This window comes from Alternaria metachromatica (assembly GCF_023757995.1).
Source record: "Alternaria metachromatica strain BMP 0045 chromosome Unknown scaffold_21, whole genome shotgun sequence".
Lineage (NCBI taxonomy): Eukaryota > Fungi > Ascomycota > Dothideomycetes > Pleosporales > Pleosporaceae > Alternaria > Alternaria metachromatica.
In genome coordinates, this window is record NW_026055512.1 from 353643 (window position 1) to 371030 (window position 17388).

At 53.4% G+C, this 17388-nt stretch overlaps 5 protein-coding genes across 5 annotated transcripts; 4 read left to right on the top strand and 1 right to left on the bottom strand.

The window, feature by feature from the left end:
- Positions 1 to 422: 422 nt before the first annotated feature.
- Positions 423 to 1939, top strand: J4E83_008003 (uncharacterized protein; the record flags this gene model as incomplete). The annotated part of the gene is made up of 2 exons (XM_049334900.1): positions 423 to 581; positions 782 to 1939. 2 exons carry the CDS (start codon positions 423 to 425, stop codon positions 1937 to 1939), a joined length of 1317 nt encoding a protein of 438 aa, XP_049186051.1.
- A 2479-nt stretch (positions 1940 to 4418) lies between these two features.
- J4E83_008004 (uncharacterized protein) lies at positions 4419 to 5738 on the top strand (the record flags this gene model as incomplete). Its single annotated transcript, XM_049334901.1, has 2 exons — positions 4419 to 5544; positions 5689 to 5738. 2 exons carry the CDS (start codon positions 4419 to 4421, stop codon positions 5736 to 5738), a joined length of 1176 nt encoding a protein of 391 aa, XP_049186052.1.
- Positions 5739 to 8535: 2797 nt separating this feature from the next.
- Positions 8536 to 10146, top strand: J4E83_008005 (uncharacterized protein; the record flags this gene model as incomplete). The annotated part of the gene is made up of 2 exons (XM_049334902.1): positions 8536 to 8587; positions 8687 to 10146. 2 exons carry the CDS (start codon positions 8536 to 8538, stop codon positions 10144 to 10146), a joined length of 1512 nt encoding a protein of 503 aa, XP_049186053.1.
- A 1603-nt stretch (positions 10147 to 11749) lies between these two features.
- J4E83_008006 (uncharacterized protein) lies at positions 11750 to 13105 on the bottom strand (the record flags this gene model as incomplete). The annotated part of the gene is made up of 1 exon (XM_049334903.1): positions 11750 to 13105. One exon carries the CDS (start codon positions 13103 to 13105, stop codon positions 11750 to 11752), a length of 1356 nt encoding a protein of 451 aa, XP_049186054.1.
- Positions 13106 to 14344: 1239 nt separating this feature from the next.
- On the top strand, positions 14345 to 15037 carry J4E83_008007 (uncharacterized protein; the record flags this gene model as incomplete). The annotated part of the gene is made up of 1 exon (XM_049334904.1): positions 14345 to 15037. One exon carries the CDS (start codon positions 14345 to 14347, stop codon positions 15035 to 15037), a length of 693 nt encoding a protein of 230 aa, XP_049186055.1.
- Positions 15038 to 17388: the final 2351 nt, after the last annotated feature.

The following is a 17388-nucleotide window of genomic DNA, read 5'->3' on the forward strand; positions in this document are numbered from 1 at the left end:
CCAGTCATAGCCGTTTGACTCACCTGCCTTGATCCCCGCTTACCCTGGAGTCACTCATATAGCGTACCAGCACCAGCACCAGGTCGCTTCCGGCTCCACGCGCAGCAGCAGCAACCGTCGTCGGTGCCATGCCCAAGAAGCACACGCCCTCGTACACAACAGCAAAACCGTCTTACGTTCACCCATCGCTACAGAGTTCGCGCTCCCCCGCATCCTCGTCCTCGTCGTCTGAACCCCAAACCGTCAACCAGCGCATCCAGCAGCTGCGTCGCGAACAAGCTCCGAGAGCAACGCCCGAACAGCGCGATGAGCTCACTTCGGTAGTAAGCAGTCGTACCGTCCCGCCAGAGCTGCGGCGCATCCTGCACATACCCGAAGTTAATGCTCCCAAACCAAAGGCGAATACACGCACGCGGAGGGTCATGGGTGGTGTGAGACCCCCACCAGGCCCCGCCGCGCCTTCAAGCTGGCTCCAGACGAGTCGGCATGCGCCAGCGTACATGAGAAAGAAGAAGGCAGAGTCAGAGAAGGGCGCTGTGAGGTTTGCCACGCTGGCTAGGGTCACAAATGAGGAATGGAAGGTATGTTGCTCCCCAGAGCGTCACCTCAATCGATGGGAGAATTGAACACCATGGAGCCTACATTGGCGTAGAAGAGTCCAGTCTTGAAGCTCTGGCGTCACCGTAGGCTCCTGGGTGTTCAGTATCTTCGTCGTGGGAGGTGGCGTGCTAGCACATCTGGTCTTCCAGGCTTAACAATTCAGGCTTCTTACTCATGACAGCGCCTACCACCGCCGCGAAGCCTCGTCCACCAATGTCTCCGAACATTTGCGCAACATTGGGAAGAGCTCTCCGAGTACGAACAACACTACATTCCATCGCTACCGATATCGCTAAAAGAAGCGCTACTGAGCTATCTCACACTATATGGGCAGGGAGGCTTGGACTTCAAGTCGCTCAAGATCCTATTCCAGGATGAAGAGGGGACCGGTACAGCTGGTTGGGAGGAAGTGCAATTCCTCGACCTCAGCGGACTCTTGAGCGAACGCTTCAAGATCACTGATATTGGAAAATGCGTCAAGCGTCCTGTTTCCAGTGCTTTAACGACTGTAGACCTCGCTTCACTCCGCGTGACGGACGACGTCGCCGACTCCTGGGAAGAGGAAATACAAGAAAGTCCAACGGCACCCTTGGTACCAGCAATGAAGCTCCAAACGCCCTACTTCAGCAACCTGAGCCGGCTTTCCCTTGCGAAACCTGGGCAATGGGCTTCATGGCCTGACTTACTGCGTATCTCGCCCAACCTCAACAAGATCACACACCTTTCGCTCGCGCATTGGCCACGGCCTTCGATGACACCCAACGCAAACACCACATCCATGATATCAAAACACACGAGCGTATCACTAGGCGGATCGCACTTCTACTCCGACCTCGACGACGACTGGCACGAAGCCACCAACATCCTCCGCCGCTTCTCCAAAGACACATACTCGCTACAATGGCTCGACCTAGAAGGCTGCAACTGGCTCAAAGCCCTCACATCGCACCCCGGTCGCACGCCAACAGACATAAACGGCAACACGGAAGAATGGAGCACGCAGAACGGCATCCCAGGCCCGGATTGGAATGATGCTTGGCGGCGCATAACATATATCAACTTTTTCCAAGGTTGGATCCCAAGCGATAATCAGAGTCTGCAGAATATGCCCGCGGGTATCGTGCCTGTGCAATTACTCCGCTGGCTTAGAGACAACAGGGACAAAGAAGCCTGGCGTTTGAACCCAAACGAGACGGGCCATGCGGTGGCGGAGTGGGTGAACAGAGAGAAAGTGGCCAGGCTGGTTGGCATGGAAATCCAGGGCGTGCGCAAGCGAGGAGAAGGAGCCTGGTGTCGGATTGACTTTGGATGGGGAGGCTCCGATGAGAAAGCTGTTTGAGCACCTCAGTCACGGGAAATGCCAAACGCCTGGAGCCGACATTGACGTTAGGTCATCCTACTTCTATTAGTTCGAATCAGAAAGCAGTGGAACAATTCAACGCTTCGCTTTCTCCTGAACCCCTTTACCCATCATGGAAACGTTTGTTGAGAAACTACTGTACGATACTTCTCGTATCTCTAAGATGAGGCTAATGAAAACCGTAAATCCACTTTTTGTACTACTCAACTCGCTAACGCAGGTACGTTAGGTAGGGATCTAGATGGGTACGTGCAGCGGTGTAAGCATAGCGCTACTCGATAAGACTTATTGCTTGGTGAGATTATAATACACATTCGTGATGTTGGAGTGAGTGATACGAAGATTGGGGCTGGGGAGTGCTGGTAAAGATAGTGCTGCACAGCCAGTGATGCTATTGATAGGTTAGGTGGAGTGGACGGTGGATCATTGTACCGATACGGATCTGAATATGGATACTAATCTTCGCATTTTATGCGAAGCCTTAAGATCGCCCAGCTATATGCGAAGTCCAGCGATATGTAGCAGGACGAACAACAGCGTTCACTGGCATTGCTAGTCTGGATTTCAAGGTCGCGAAGCGCAAGACATACTAGTTTCAGGCACAGTTAGCACCTAGACGTTGTGTTTTGCTTCTCCCGCCTCCGAAACCGTCAGCCCTGCACGGCATCAACGGCAGTGGTGCGCGCGGCTGTTTGCTTTTCCAACCTGAGCGCGGGTGTGCCTAGCCGAGAAACGGGTGCGTTTCGGTTGAAGGTTGTTCCCGGCGACGGGTATCTGAAACTATGACACGCGAGACTGTAACGTTTTGCGCTGACAAGAGTTGGACGTGAAGAAGCTGACGCGTACGGGTAGCGATTGACCGAAGATGGATTTGAGGTATGAAGAGTAGTCGTGGGGTTTGTGGAGAAGAATAAGGGTCGGAGGTTTAGTGGGCATTGACACTCTTGCAAAGCAACATACTTTACGTTGTTACTTTTGCGCAGCCGTTATTCCAGGGATCCCGCTGGATCACCATGGAGTACTGTCGTCATGCCTCCGTGCAAGCCTCTGCGATCGAGAGTGAATCGTAGAGCCGTCGGACCGTTGTTCATGAGAGGGAGGCGTGTTAGTTTGTAAGATGGACGATGACAAGCGATCTGTATAGTATAGATATCGCGGGGTACTGTCACATCGACATGCTATTCGAGGATCTTGCAGCAACCTCGTATACGCAACGGTCTTGTCGCTCAATATGAAACATAGCCGTGTCTTGTAGGACGGCAGCTGCCCTTCTCGCTCTGCATCTGATCTCAAGTCGGAAGGATTGCAATACTCGGATCAATGGCGGGGCATTGCTAGTACACCAAGCCGCGCAGGCGGGGAGGGCGGATCCGAGATAGAGTGTCGATGACGTTGCGATGGATGAGGAAGCTGCGGCTTCATCGTCGCGATAAGACGCCGTTCGAGACTTCCACCAGTAAGCGTGGCATGTGCAGAAGCGTGCTGTAGTCGACGAGCTTAGGCAGATAGGTCCCAGAGCAACCGGCAGCGCAGTGCTGCAGCTGCAGCTGTCTGGAAGCTGAGAGGCCAGCCAACGATGTTGGAGCGGCAGCAGCTGGGCACAATGACGCGGGAGGGCTACGCTCCAAGAGGTAGGACGCGGCGTTTCACCTAGCTCCTTCCGAGCCTGGAGCCAACGCGCGTCAACGCGACAATGAATCGAAGACGGGCCAGAGTCAAGCGTTGGGGGAGTAATGGGAACCTGGGTGTAACGATCGTAGACCTGAAAGAGGAGTTCACGGCCGTTGCCATGCATTCCCATCGTCGCAGCCAAGCTGGGCGTGGGGATTCGAGGCTGACGAGGTGCGAAGAGGTATACCTGTCATTCCCAGGCTCTCCACCCGGCATGCACGAGAGGCGTGGGAAGTGCGTGAGAGATCGTCCCAGCGTCGTAATTCTACCAGGGTTATTCCTCCAGGCGACTCGGTGCGCCAACTGATTTGGAACAAGCTTTGCCGCGATGTTGAGTCGGCCATGGAACATTCGCCGGCGACAGGCACGCTAGCCTCTTAGCGCGCCTGCGAACGTGAAACTCGCAGACCCCCTGCTTGGCTTTGGCCCTTTGGAGGTTCTTTCAAAAAGCCCGTGGTATCGCCGCCGCCGCCAATGCTCTCAGTAGCCTCTACGCCTTTCACCGTTCTCCATGTCGTTCGTTCTTCCCTCGTGTCCGTGAATTGCGCGTTCCACCTCTCATTTCCTTCTCACGACCGCAACCACTAGCCCTTTCACCCGCCAGGTCACGACTGCCCGAAGCAGCGAGCCGGCTTTCCCTCTGTACCCCCAAACCCAGCCAGGGCGTCTGCTTTGATAGTATATCTTCCCACCTAGGCCCTATCGAGTTCCACCTGTGTCCGCCGTTTCCACCACCGAGGACGCCCCTCCTCATTATTCGCCTGGCTCTTCAACCGCGCCCGCCACCATGCTTACCTTCAAGAAGGCCCTCGTGCTTTCCCTGGCCTGTCTAACGCTATTCTTCATCTTCAAGTCGCAGCACCACGGTAGCACAACCCCAAACTTCCGCAATGCGAAGGAAATGCCCCGGCCCACTGCCTGGGTGAACCCGGCAGACAGAGAACGCACAAAGGCCAAGGAACAGCAGTCGAAAGAGGCGCAAAAGGCGACCGAAAAGGCAGACAAGACCTTTGACACTCCCGATGCGCCCGCGCGCAAGAAGCCCAAAACCCAGGTCAGCATGGACGAGCTGAGAGAGCGCCCGCTCAAGGACCAGCTCGAGTACCAGTTCCCCTACGATGTCGACGCGAAGACACCCGCATACATTTGGCAGACGTGGAAGTACACACCGGCGCAGGGTCAGTTTGACGAGATGTTCCGCGAGCCAGAGGCCAGCTGGAGCATACACCACCCTTCTTTCGTCCACGAGGTCATCACCGACGACGTCGCAGTGCACCTGATCAGACACCTCTACTCCTCTGTCCCCGAGGTTATCGAAGCCTACAACGCCCTCCCCGTACCCGTCCTAAAAGCCGACTTCTTCCGCTACCTGATCCTTCTAGCTCGTGGCGGCATCTACTCGGATATTGACACTTCGGCACTGAAGCCCGCGTCAGACTGGATACCTTCTGATGTGCCCGCAAACAGCTACGGAATGGTCATTGGCATTGAGGCTGACCCAGATCGTCCAGACTGGGCTCAGTGGTACTCTCGTCGTGTTCAGTTCTGCCAGTGGACCATCCAGTCTAAGCCTGGCCACCCTGTTCTCGTCGATGTGGTCGCAAACATCACACAGGAGACACTCGACCGCAAGCGCGCCGGCAAACTCAGCAAGGACTACAAGGGCATAATCGAGTTCACTGGGCCCGCCGTCTGGACCGATACCATCTTCAACTACTTCAACAACCCCGACTACTTTGACATGAGCACGAGCAAGGGCAACATTACATGGGAGAACTTCACTGGCATGAAGGCGCCCAAGAAGGTCGGCGACGTCATTGTGCTGCCTATCACCAGTTTCAGCCCCGGCATTAAGACTATGGGCGCTGGCGAGGATGACGACCCAATGGCTTATGTCAAGCACAACTTTGAAGGTACGTGACAATCTTTTCTTATCGCGCCTTGTGAGTGCCGTGCTACGCTGCACGGTACCACGCGGAACGACACGTCGGGACGCGAGCATCCTTCCATTACACCCGTCTCGAGTCCCTGGTTTCCTCAATACTAACTAGTAACAGGCACCTGGAAACCCGAGAGCGAGCGTCACATTGGCGAGACCTTCAGCTGAACGAATCACGACCACGAATCGTCTGTACCGAGCTCGCCAACTACATAATCGTATACGCATAGAGTGCATATTACACCGGGTCGGGAAAGGAATGGACGGCAGAAGGCGACGTGACGGGCCGGACAATGCCGTGTCGCGTCCGAGGCAACACATTCTCGGAGGTCTACAAGCCACCGGCCTGCGTACACCCTCAGCAGCGAGCTGCGGCTGGGGCGTCAGTATCGCAACCTATCTGCCACCTCCATGTTGGCAACGAAAGTGGCGAGAACATGGGCACGAAAAACTTGTTGGGCAGGGCCAACACTTCCATATCGGCTTCAAGCGCTGAAGTACGAAAAGTTTCTGTTTTGACGTTTCATCGCCTGCATTACTACTTGGCGTCCGACAGCGTTTCTTCCTCTCTATCAAGCGAGAGGTGTTTATAGGGGATCATTTCAGCAGCACCACCTTTATACATATTGCACGACGAATTCAAGATCAATTACTTTATTCAATCATCCAAGAGTTAGTCCGTCATATCATAGCGCCAATCTGGCGCTTCCCACTATCGTACAATGACCACCGAAGCAACAAGAACAAAGGAAACATCCATGGGGTATCACTTCCAAACCATCAACATCCGCTCACATCCCTTGAGCATCACCGCCTATCGCTCCCAAGCAGCCCTCCGACTTTCCCAATCATGCTCAGTACACTGCCACCCAACGTCGGCCTCCTCTCCACCTCCTTCTCCCGCGCATACCTCCTCTTATACTCCCTCTCCGTCTCCGGATCCAGCTCCCCATAATGCTGATCATGATGCCTATGGTGCTCGTCCTCGTACTTGTCCTCTCCGTCCGCATAGGCATGCGCATTGTGTGCGTGTGTGCTGTGGTGCGAATAGTGGCTTTGCTGCGACGAAGAGCGTGCGTAGATGGGTGCGGCCTGTGGCGCGTAGGCGACGGGTGGTGGGTACGAGGCGGGGGCTAGATGGGTGGGTTGTTGGTATTGGTAGGAATGTGGGTCTGGTTGGCGGATTGGGATTGCTTGGGAGGGCGTGGGTTGGAGGTGTGTGGGGCGTTGGCTGTTGTAGGATGAGGAGGAGGAGGTGCGGCGGTGGGTTGGCATGTGTGGTTGTGGCATTGAGATCATTGCGCCGCTGTTGTAGGGCGATGTTGGTGAAGAGGAGTAGATGGGTTGTTGTTCGGGGATCGGTGGGAAGTAGTTGGTTGGTTGCTGTGGTTGTGGCGGTCCCGGTGTGGTGGGATAGGGTGGTTGTTGTTGTGAGTATTGCGGATGGGGCTGATATCCCGATCTGGCAGAGTCGTAGGACGACATCGTGGTGTTTGATGGATGAAAGACGGGCTGATAGGACGACTGTTTCATGCACCGGCTCTGCTCTCGTTTATATCTCTGACTTTCCTATACGCGATATGCTTAAGTGTAGCCTCGCGGGAAGTGCCCTGTTTCAGGGTTGGTGATCGGCGATGCTGGATGGCGTATGCGGCTGGCTATGTCCCGTCTATCACAGAATTCGGGGTGATGGCGGGTAAGTTGGTTGTTCGAAAGAAGTTGGTCGCAGCTCGAATTAATCGTTCCAACACACCCAATTTATGTCAATATCCTCCAGACATTGATCGCTGGCTTGGCTCTATTATACTTCCATGATGCGCCTCCATCGGTCCTGTTCTCACCCCGATTCTATGTCCACCTGCACGTGCTAAATCTTCCCCGGTGAACTAAAGTATTCAATGGGTGCTCCTGACCAATTAGTGCTCACCCAAGATCGCTTCCGACTGCCAAGGCATACTCGTGATGTGCAATCGACGGCGAAAACATGAGGGGCTACGTGCGCCGCATGCTATGATGTCAGTGTCTTGGCCGAAAGTTCACCGGCGGGTTGGGATTAACGTTGGGGTGCCTGGCGTTAGTGATCTAGGATGGTGTGCAGTAAACAGATGTTGTTGGTGGAGAGGAGAGAGGGTTGCCGATCTTTTCGAAGCTTGGGATTGTGACATAAGCTTGGCACAGCGCCAGCGGCCGAGGAGCCATCGCACATTATCGCATTATCTATCATTTGTCTTCGCGATACGCATGAGTTACAAAACATAGACGATTCTTGAATGGGAGTATGATGCAGTATTTCGTGCAAAGAGAGCCCACAAGTTGACGCGGACTTTTGCGCGATCATTATGATGCGGACAAACGCGTACCGCAGATACTGCATGACGCTGTTCTCCATGCGAACATAGATCGTGAGGTCCAAGTGACTTGCCAAGGCGCAGCGTACGTAAACTGTTTTCGCGGAATGAGTCCCTTATAAATCGTCGCAGCTACGCCACAACCCTATCTCGAGTATATCATCGTTGCAATGTAGCCACAATCTAGTGGAGATTCATTCGCGCATGGTTACGACCCTGAGGCTGTGCTCTTGCGATATGTCTTCTGAGCGTGCATCGCCACAGGCAACGACCCGATTAAGCATCGGATTAGCGTTGGGCAGTGGCCGCCTTACCCACCGTACCAACCACGCGGCAGAAGGTGTTCGCATACCACGCCACTAAACCCGATGGCTGACCATGCCAAGCCAGATTCTTCGTCATGAGCCAAACTAATTCTTGACCCTACCCCACCACTGGCAGGGCTGAGCGATACGACTCAGCCACGGCAAGCTTTGGTGCAAACCACTCTTTAGCAGGCAGTTGGTGATTTCCCCTCTTCTTTTCCATACCACTTGCCTTATTATCCGAGTCGCACGTCGGTCTTACCTACTTCTAGAGCTTGTTCCTGTATTACCCTGCCTAAATTACAGCTGAACATGTCCTACAACTACAACCAACCAGGCGGTTATCAGCAGCCGTATCCGGGCCGTAAGTTGAGGCCCTCTCTTCACAGCCCGGCGATCATTGCATCCTCCATGGCTTGCAACACTTGGCGCTGAAGCCTGATCTTGTACTAATATCTTACAGAAGCCCCGCCGCCACAAGGCTACGGTCAACATCAACAGTATCAACCACCTCCACAGCAAGGCTATCAACAACCGCCACCAATGCAGAACCAACAGTACGGAGGCTACCCGCCTCAACAAGGTTATGGTCAGCAACCACCGCAAGGTCAATATGGTGCGCCGCCGCCAAACCAGTACGGCGGTCCACCTCAGGGCCAGTATGGAGCTCCTCCCCCGCAACAGGGCTATGGCGCACCTGGGCAATATCAACAACAGCCACCTCCGGGTCAGTATGGACAGCAACCACCTCCAGGACAGTATGGCGCGCCACCTCCAGGCCAATACGGCCAACAACCACCCCAAGGACAGTATCAACCACCACCTGGACCTCCACCTGGCCAGTTTGGGCAGCAACCACCCCCAGGCCAATACGGCGCGCCCCCACCACAGGGTCAATTCGGTGCTCCACCCCCCCAAGGCCAGTTCGGTGCGCCAGGGGGTTTCGGCGGGCCACCAACTCAGGCCTCCCTCGGTTATGGTCCGATGCAGGTAGCCAACATCGACGTCAGCAAAGATGTCGAAGCTGTCCGCAAAGCCATGAAGGGATTCGGCACCGACGAAAAGGCGCTCATCGCGGTTTTGGCGAAAAGGGATCCTATCCAGGTTAACACTATTCGGGCGCAATACGACCAGCGCCTGATGCGAAACATGGTCCAAGATCTTGAGAAAGAGACCAGCGGCTATTTCGCGAAAGGACTTGTCGAAATTGCACGCGGACCTCTAGTATCCGACTGCTACAACCTCATGGAAGCGATGAAGGGCATGGGCACAAAGGAGGTCATCTTGGACGACATCCTTATCGGCCGAAGCAACGCCGACATCAACGCCATCAAGCAGAAGTACCAAGAACTATTCCAACGGCCGCTACAGAAAGACCTCCAGGGCGACCTCAGTGCCGGAACCGAACAAATGTACGACATGATCATCTCGGCCCGCCGCGCAGAAGACTCATACCCGGTCAACCCACAAGAAATCGAGCAGGCTGTTACGGATCTTCAAGCTGGCATGGGTGGCTTTGCTAGCAAGAACGTTCCCCAAGTTTGCCAGATTCTCACCAGCAAAAACGACGCGCAGCTCAAAGCCATGGCGAACTCTTACCAACAGCGCTTCCACAAGTCCCTCGACAGCGTGATCAAGTCCGCTTTCTCAGGCCACATGGAAGACGCACTCCGCCTACTTATCCACCGTGCCACCAACCGGCCCGAGGCTGAAGCCGTCCGTCTAGAGGAATCGATGGCTGGCCTCGGTACAAAGGACGAGATCCTCGTGCAACGCGTCGTCCGCTGCCACTGGGACAAGAACTTTATGAACGCCGTCAGCAACGCGTACAAGCAGGTCTACAAGAAGGACTTGGTCAAGAGGATAGAAGGGGAGACGCGCGGCGACTACGAGAAGCTCATGGTTGCTTGTGTGAAGCCTTGAGGTGTCGCATATATACGTATGAGTGTTTGGGTCTGGTTACATGATATCCTTTTCTTCTCTTTCTTGTTGCTTCGGAGAGTTGATGAATGTTGCGAGAACCTTTTCACATGGAGTTGCCCTTCACGGGATCTGGGAATGTCGAGAGACGAATAGATCTATTTTCTAATGCACACATTAAGCCGAGTATTCTCCGATGACCTTCCGAGACAAAAGCATTCCACTGCTATACTTCAATGCACCCCCAAAAGATGTGAAACTCTGCCGTTCATAGCCGGACTAAAACAAGAAAGATTTCCGACACATCCTGGCCTCGGCCTCCTCAGGACAGTTCGGCGTCTCTCGCTCCCGCGTCAGATTCCTGAAGTCTTCCCTCCGTCTCGCTTTTCCTCCTTCTCCTGCTTTCCGCCCTCCTTTACGTTCTGCTCACCGAGAATCGTAGGTGACCTGACACATTCTTCGTGTCCGCATGGCTCTTTGTCTGGTAGAATCCGACCCTGATTCTGGCTGTAGCTGCAAGCATCTTATTCGCGTCCTTTGCAGTCGAAGGCGAGGCTGTTGTACTTTTCTGACAAGACTGCCATAGTGATGCCACTTGTATTCAACTTTGACTTGACTAGCGTTCTCGATATGAATCCAGGGTTCTCGGCGCGGGAGTGTATGTTGCTGTCCCCAAAACTGTGGACGTCGCAGTCGGTGATGCCTGCTGTGTCTTTTCGATTTAATAGATGATATGTTGGGACTTCTGAAAGTATGTTTTTGTTGAAGAAAGACAAGCTTGTTAGTATCTCAGCATTTATACCCCCCGAAACATCGAGTGAGCCACATGTTGAAGGAGTTGTAGGTGGAAGTTAGTCACCTTATGACAAGCGTGAAGCATATGAGCATTCATACGGACTCATAAATTCAATGGTCTGAGCGTTTGCATCGAGACATACATTGGCGACGACATCTCAACCACGGGGCGACCAGACGTTCGCCCAGGAAGAATCGAGATATAAATACTCGATATTCCTTTCAATTTCATTGTCTCCGAAAGCGGCGCACTCGTATCTCATGAACAGAGCCTCACACAGGGCTTTCACTACTTCTGATCTCCATGCCCATCCGTAGCTTGCTCAGCTTTCCTCTTCTCGTCCGCTATACGAGCCGCTTCGTACATGCCCCACGACCAACCGCACATTGAGCATTTACTCGCGCCGGCAACGAGCCAGACGCCCGCGTTCATACCGCAGGGACATATGTATAGACCTGGATTTGGGGGCATCTTCGGGGAGACGGACGATCACTGAGGTAATGTAGTGCGTGTGGATATGTTGGGTAGATGCGCTAGAGGTATTTTAGGGCTTGGTGGGTTGCAAGAGTTAAGTGCGAGCGATTTCAGCAAGTTAATCCTGTATTTGAGGAATTAAAGATGTGATCATAAACAGCTCCCGCAAGAACAAGTGGAGAACTTTATTCTGGCGGTGTTTGTTCATGCTGCGCGCTACGTGTTCGTTGCCAGCAACGAAAGGCTGCACGCTGTATTGCTCACATTCCCAATACGTGTTGTCACGGATAGTCCTATGAGCTACGTAGCATCCGATAAACACGATAGTCGTATATCCTATCTGTAATATGGTGGTGGTTGCTCCGCCACAGGCTCACTATCCCGGAGCATTTCCTCCAATATAAAGCTCTCGTCCGAGCCGCATACTGGCGGCATCTCTTCCGGCGGCCCAAGATGCCCACCAGGTCTTGTCATAGGCTCAATAACCACATTATCGACATCAATCTCATGCTCCGACTCCTTTCCCGCGCATTCGAGCAAGAGGTCGTACTTGACGTCATATTGAAGCGCGACACCGTATGTTTTGAATGTGGGAGGCACAATCTTGTTGATCTCAAAACCCTCCAAGCTGGTATCCAAAGTGAGTTCTATTCCAGGTTTACTGTATCGCTGATTGAAGAGGTCGAACTTTTCGACGCTCTCTTTCCGTATTTCTCCATTTGCTGCAGATGCCAGCGGGACTCGGAAGTTGATGTGTGTCATTGCTTGCGCGCGGATGCCACGCAGATACACGGGTGCTGGATGTGTATCGCCGTCACTTAGTGTTGCTTGTAGTGATAGCTTGATCGTGCTGGCAGCACCAACGCGATACTCTGGGGGTGCACTGAGTACTAACAGCGAAGTCGAAGATGTCTCCTCTTCCTTAGCACCGCCTCGTAGGCCCGACTTGAGCCGTCGCAGCGAGTTACGCCGCTCCTTAGATGGATCTGGAGTTGATGGTCTCGATCTACGCTCAAAACGTATTGGTGGTGCTGGTACAAGAGCAGCTGTAGGCGATAGACCTTGCTCCGGAACCGACGGGCTAAAGCGGAGTTGCTGCACAACAACGGGACTAAGTGTGAATGAAGCTTGCTCCGTGACGAACTGTGCTCTCAGAAAGTATTCGTTACATATCGTGCTCTCGTTCCACCATAGCGACGGTGGAAGAGGATGTCCGCTCTCGTGCTCAAAAAGAGGATCTGGTCGGAATGGCGCATCATTCTGCAGCTTCGTAGCATTTGGTACTGCTTCTGGAAATCGAAATTCGAAGGGGTACTCTACCCGCGAAGGGGGACAGGTCGCGCTAGGCGTTGCCCTCCTCGATAACGTTTGCTCCTGGCAAAACAACTCAACTTCGGAGACATGCTGGTTTGCAGGATTGCGCTCGCTCGCGATGCGACAGGTCGTTTTGCCAATAAAGCTTATGGTGACGTATTTGACTCTGGTTTGTGATTTGACGTGGACAACGCCCTTCACCAGGTCGTTATTGGTGTGGATACTTCGACGGCTCGATCTCGTGAACGCGATGGAAATTGGCCCATCCGGGGTATTTTGGCGGTCTGGATGATGGTGATCGCTATAGAAATGTGGTTGAGCAATGTAACTGTAGAGGAGACGAGGCTGTGTTGCTCGACTCGCTAGCGTATTTGCCATGCAGTCTCGAGAGTCAGTTCGATGGCAATGTTGATGCTGAGGAAGCCAGGAGCAACGTATAGGTCAGCTAACACATGTGAGGTTTCTTGTGCTTGGCGGGTCACGCGTCGCGTGGGAGTTTTCTTACAAGAAAGAACATTGTAAGGTCACCAAGCAGAGTGGTAAGATACCCCGCTTCTGTATTACTCAACCTACATGGCTGACGAAAGCCAATGCGCCTCTCGTCCAGGCTCTTCCGGACCGTGCCCGGAGTCACCTGACTATCGAGAGCAATGGATACTGACTAGGTACGGCTACATTGTCGGCTTGACAGCGTCTGAATCTTCCAAGGTTCTTTCTGACCCGCGGGCATGAGATACCGCCAACCTCCAAACGGCACCGACTCCTGAAGATCGCAGCTTTGCCATGAAAGCACAGATAGCGGCATTGCTGAAATGATGCTTGAGTGATGGATACGCGCAGATAACAAGAGGGTTGGCGCTGTGGTTGATCGAAGCTTGGAGCACCTGCTAGGCCCGATGCGGATAGCATCGCCCCGTCTTTGATCCGCTTGTACCGGCTTGGAACCTCGCGCTTGACCGAGACCGCAAACAACTGCAAGGACTCACGACAGTTATCAACCTGTGGACTTCAAATCACCTAAACACACTAGCGCTGAAACGAATCTTCTTTCACCTCACAACACAGACGCTATGCATCGTTCACCCCACGACACAGACGCCATCTGCATGCATCCTCAATGTCAGAGAGCAGACAGGGTCGACCCTGTGGACAGGTCTTCGGCTTTGTTTTTGAATAAAATGGTTATGAGAAAGCTACAAAGAGAGTTAGAAGCGGATCCAGAAGTAGATCTGGCATCCAAAATCCCCTCTTCGTATGCACGTCGGCTTGCTGGTCGAAAGTCCGATGGTTCGTGGGCTTCGCATCACTATGCTTTAGTTGTAAAACTAAAGCTAACGCCTTGCAGCTCCATCTTGGGATGAGCCACATCCACAGCCTCGCAAGATAGACACTTCGCCATTTCCTGACGATGCTCGACAATTTCTCTATAGTCATACCTCAGCCACAGTCCTGTTCCCGTTCTCTGAATCCCTCCGAGGCCTTATTGAAAGCGACCACGACGAATCGTCCCTTGCCCACAGTATCCGCAAATTGGTTGAACAGAGCGAAGTTATCTGGACGCCACCGTTGGGCAAACACAGCATCGTCCTCAAGTGCAGTCCTGGTATTGCTCTCAAGATGATAATGAAGATGGACGACTTGACTGAATACACAACCCTGCAATACCTTGAGAAACACAAACCCGCTATTCCTGCACCAAGACCACTCGGTCTTGCACGCCTTGGTGACTGCTTCCTCGTCTTTATGACTCTCATGCCTGGCACGACACTCGAAGCAGTCTGGCCAAAATTAGATGACTCCCTTAAGCGCTCAGTCCAAGCGCAGCTGAACGATATATTCATCGAGGTGCGGTCTTTGACCCGTCCCGACGATATGCCACTTGGAGGTGTGGCAGGAGAAGGTTGCCAAGATGCGAGGAGAAATGTTCGCCGCACAACCGACCCTATTTGGACTACGGAAGATTTCGACGACTGGCAATTCTCCAACCCCCATTATGGAAGTCCAATTTACATCAAATTCCTCCGAAGTCTTTGCCCGCCCCTATCACAGAAGCATGTTCTCAGCCACAATGATCTTCGGCCTGCAAATATTATAGTAAAGCTTGAAGAAGGGCAGTGTCGCGTGACCGGCATCATTGACTGGGAATACGCCGGCTTCTATCCAGAGTACTACGAGTCTACCAAGGTGACGAATTGTCTGGCCACGAACGAGGATAGTGATTGGTACTTGTTCATTCCTGAATGCGTCTCTCCGCTTCGGAACGCGCAGAAATGGTTGCTAGACGCTCGCTGGTATAGTCATATAGCGTAGATTAGCAAATCACACATATTTTGGTTAGGCGCGGGCTCAAACTTGAAATATCCGCTAGGCCCAATATGGATGACACCGCCCAGTCCTTGATCCGCTTGTGCCGCCCGCCGGCTTGTAACCTCGCAGATGACCACGACTGCAAGCACATGCGAACAGCTACGACAACTTTGCGAATTCGGCACTGCGGGTTGGCTACAAGTTCCCATGATCACGGTCCGCGGAGGATGACAACAAATGCCCTCTCACGCTGCCCCGCAAGTCTAGGCTGCCACCCGAAGGACAGCCTGGGGCATCCTCCTCGCCCTTTTCGATGACGACGAATTGTCCCGCGAAATTATCAGCCGGCATAACGCTCCTGCAATCTGGAGCCGCACAGTAGCCTTGGAGGTCACAGAAATGGGCTGCAGGGCCTTATTCTGACGACGTGTCTCTTGCAGACGAGGAAAGAATCATGTCTTCTCGCCCATTGAAGCACTAAGAGAAGGCAGAGAGCAGAGACCGAGCAGTGTGGCATGGCTGTGCCGACATGTGCAAAGTTCTTGGCGGCGCTGCCTGCGAAATAGGGCCCTCTGGCCACCCTACGAGCATGCGCGCGCACGTAAGCGCAACACGAGTCCGCCTTTCGTCCTCTGTTTTGCGCAACTGAGCAGAAAGGCAAGAAGGAAACACCCAAGCGTCCATGGGGAGATTCGACTATCATTCTTGTCGACGCGGACTCGTATTCGGGTGCCATACGCAGGCGGAGAAAGCGTACGCGCAGGCTTACGTCCCATAACGTCGCCTTCTGGCCCGGGGCGTTCCTGCATGCCATCCCTGGTCCCAATTCATGGAGTAGATTGCAGTGGCGAACCAGTCGCAGCAGAGGACTCGGCAATCGCGAAGGAACGATATGCTTGACTGTGCCACACGCGATGTCTCACCTCCTTATTTCAACGTGCGCCCAACTCGCCGATTACGCCTTGGGTACTATGTTGTGTTACGGAGGGTGATATCGGGTTCTGTTGCAGACGAAACTCCACTGCTCAGGTGGCGGAAGTGTAGAGTGGGCGCAGCTCACAAGCTGACAGGCGTTTCAATGAAGGCCTCATCACCGGCGAAGCTTGAAGTCAAGACCACGAGTAGGAAGTTCATGTTGAATCAGAGTAATAAGCATATTGGAATTACTGGAAACAATAGCTAACCGGATATGCTACGCTTGAACGCATCAGGATATCATCGCTATGCTTGAAGCCCACCGCACTCGGTTAAGACGCTCAAACAAAGAGAGGTATGCTGGGTATCTAAGATAATATACTATAGGCGAGTCCATATCATGTGCAGGAATAAATCAAGAACTCAACCAAGAAAGACACCGGAACTCCAGCAAATCCCCTTCCATAACTCCAGAATCATGTCCGATCATGTAACCTGGCAAGATCAGCATTGTCGCCTGAGTCTCATGGCATTAGAACTCACCACTGCTCTCGCCGCTGCTTACTTTCCGCCGATCAATCCGCACTCTCTATTGTCTTGCATCATCCCAGACTTTGCAGCCATGGCACCTGTTGTGATTACTGCAGAACGCGCATCCTGGATCCGTAGCAAGACTGTTGTTGCCATAACATGAGCAGCACTGCCAACGCCACACTGGCTTGTTGGGACGTTCTGTGTATCGACCGCCGTCGCCCGCTGGAAAGCGCGTGTTGAGGGTGATTGACGAAGTGTCTTGATGAATACCCGAGAGCCTGGCCGTACTCGAGTGAGTAGCAGGGGTCGCAGCATGGTGGTGCGGAGCCGAGGCAGGGACAGGGGTGCTGTAGTTGTAGTATTCTGTTGCGGCTGGGCAACTACCACAAAGATAGTGGTTGCAGTTGGTGCATGCTGAGACGAAATTCGTGTTGTGAGGGCCGTCTCGGCAATTACAGCAGAAGACAGACATCTTGTCGCGAAGCCGCGGTGGTTGTTGGAGGAGTTAGGGAAGAATGATTGTTGTAGCGGGCAATAAATTGTCTTGTGGAAGTGTGAGATGTTTGGGATTGTTGCGATGCTATGAGCTCATGAGAACAAGAGAAGACGCATTCTAATGGCATTTTATCTTGCTATCCTCAGTCCCTCGAAGGACGCTCCGCTATGGCCTCACCTCTTCTGACGGAGACTGAGCCACGCTCGCCCCTTCGTGCCCTACAGTTAGCTTCCTCTCATCCTCTCCTCGTGCCACTCGTGATTTTGCTTGCAGCACTCAGTCTGGTGCCTCATGTTCGCCTTGAAGCTAGGACAGGTCCTTCGAAACTTACCCACTGGCTCCACAATCAGCGGTCAACGTACGTCAGACAGCTCTGTCGTGATCATGGTTAAGGAGAGTGAAGTGGTAG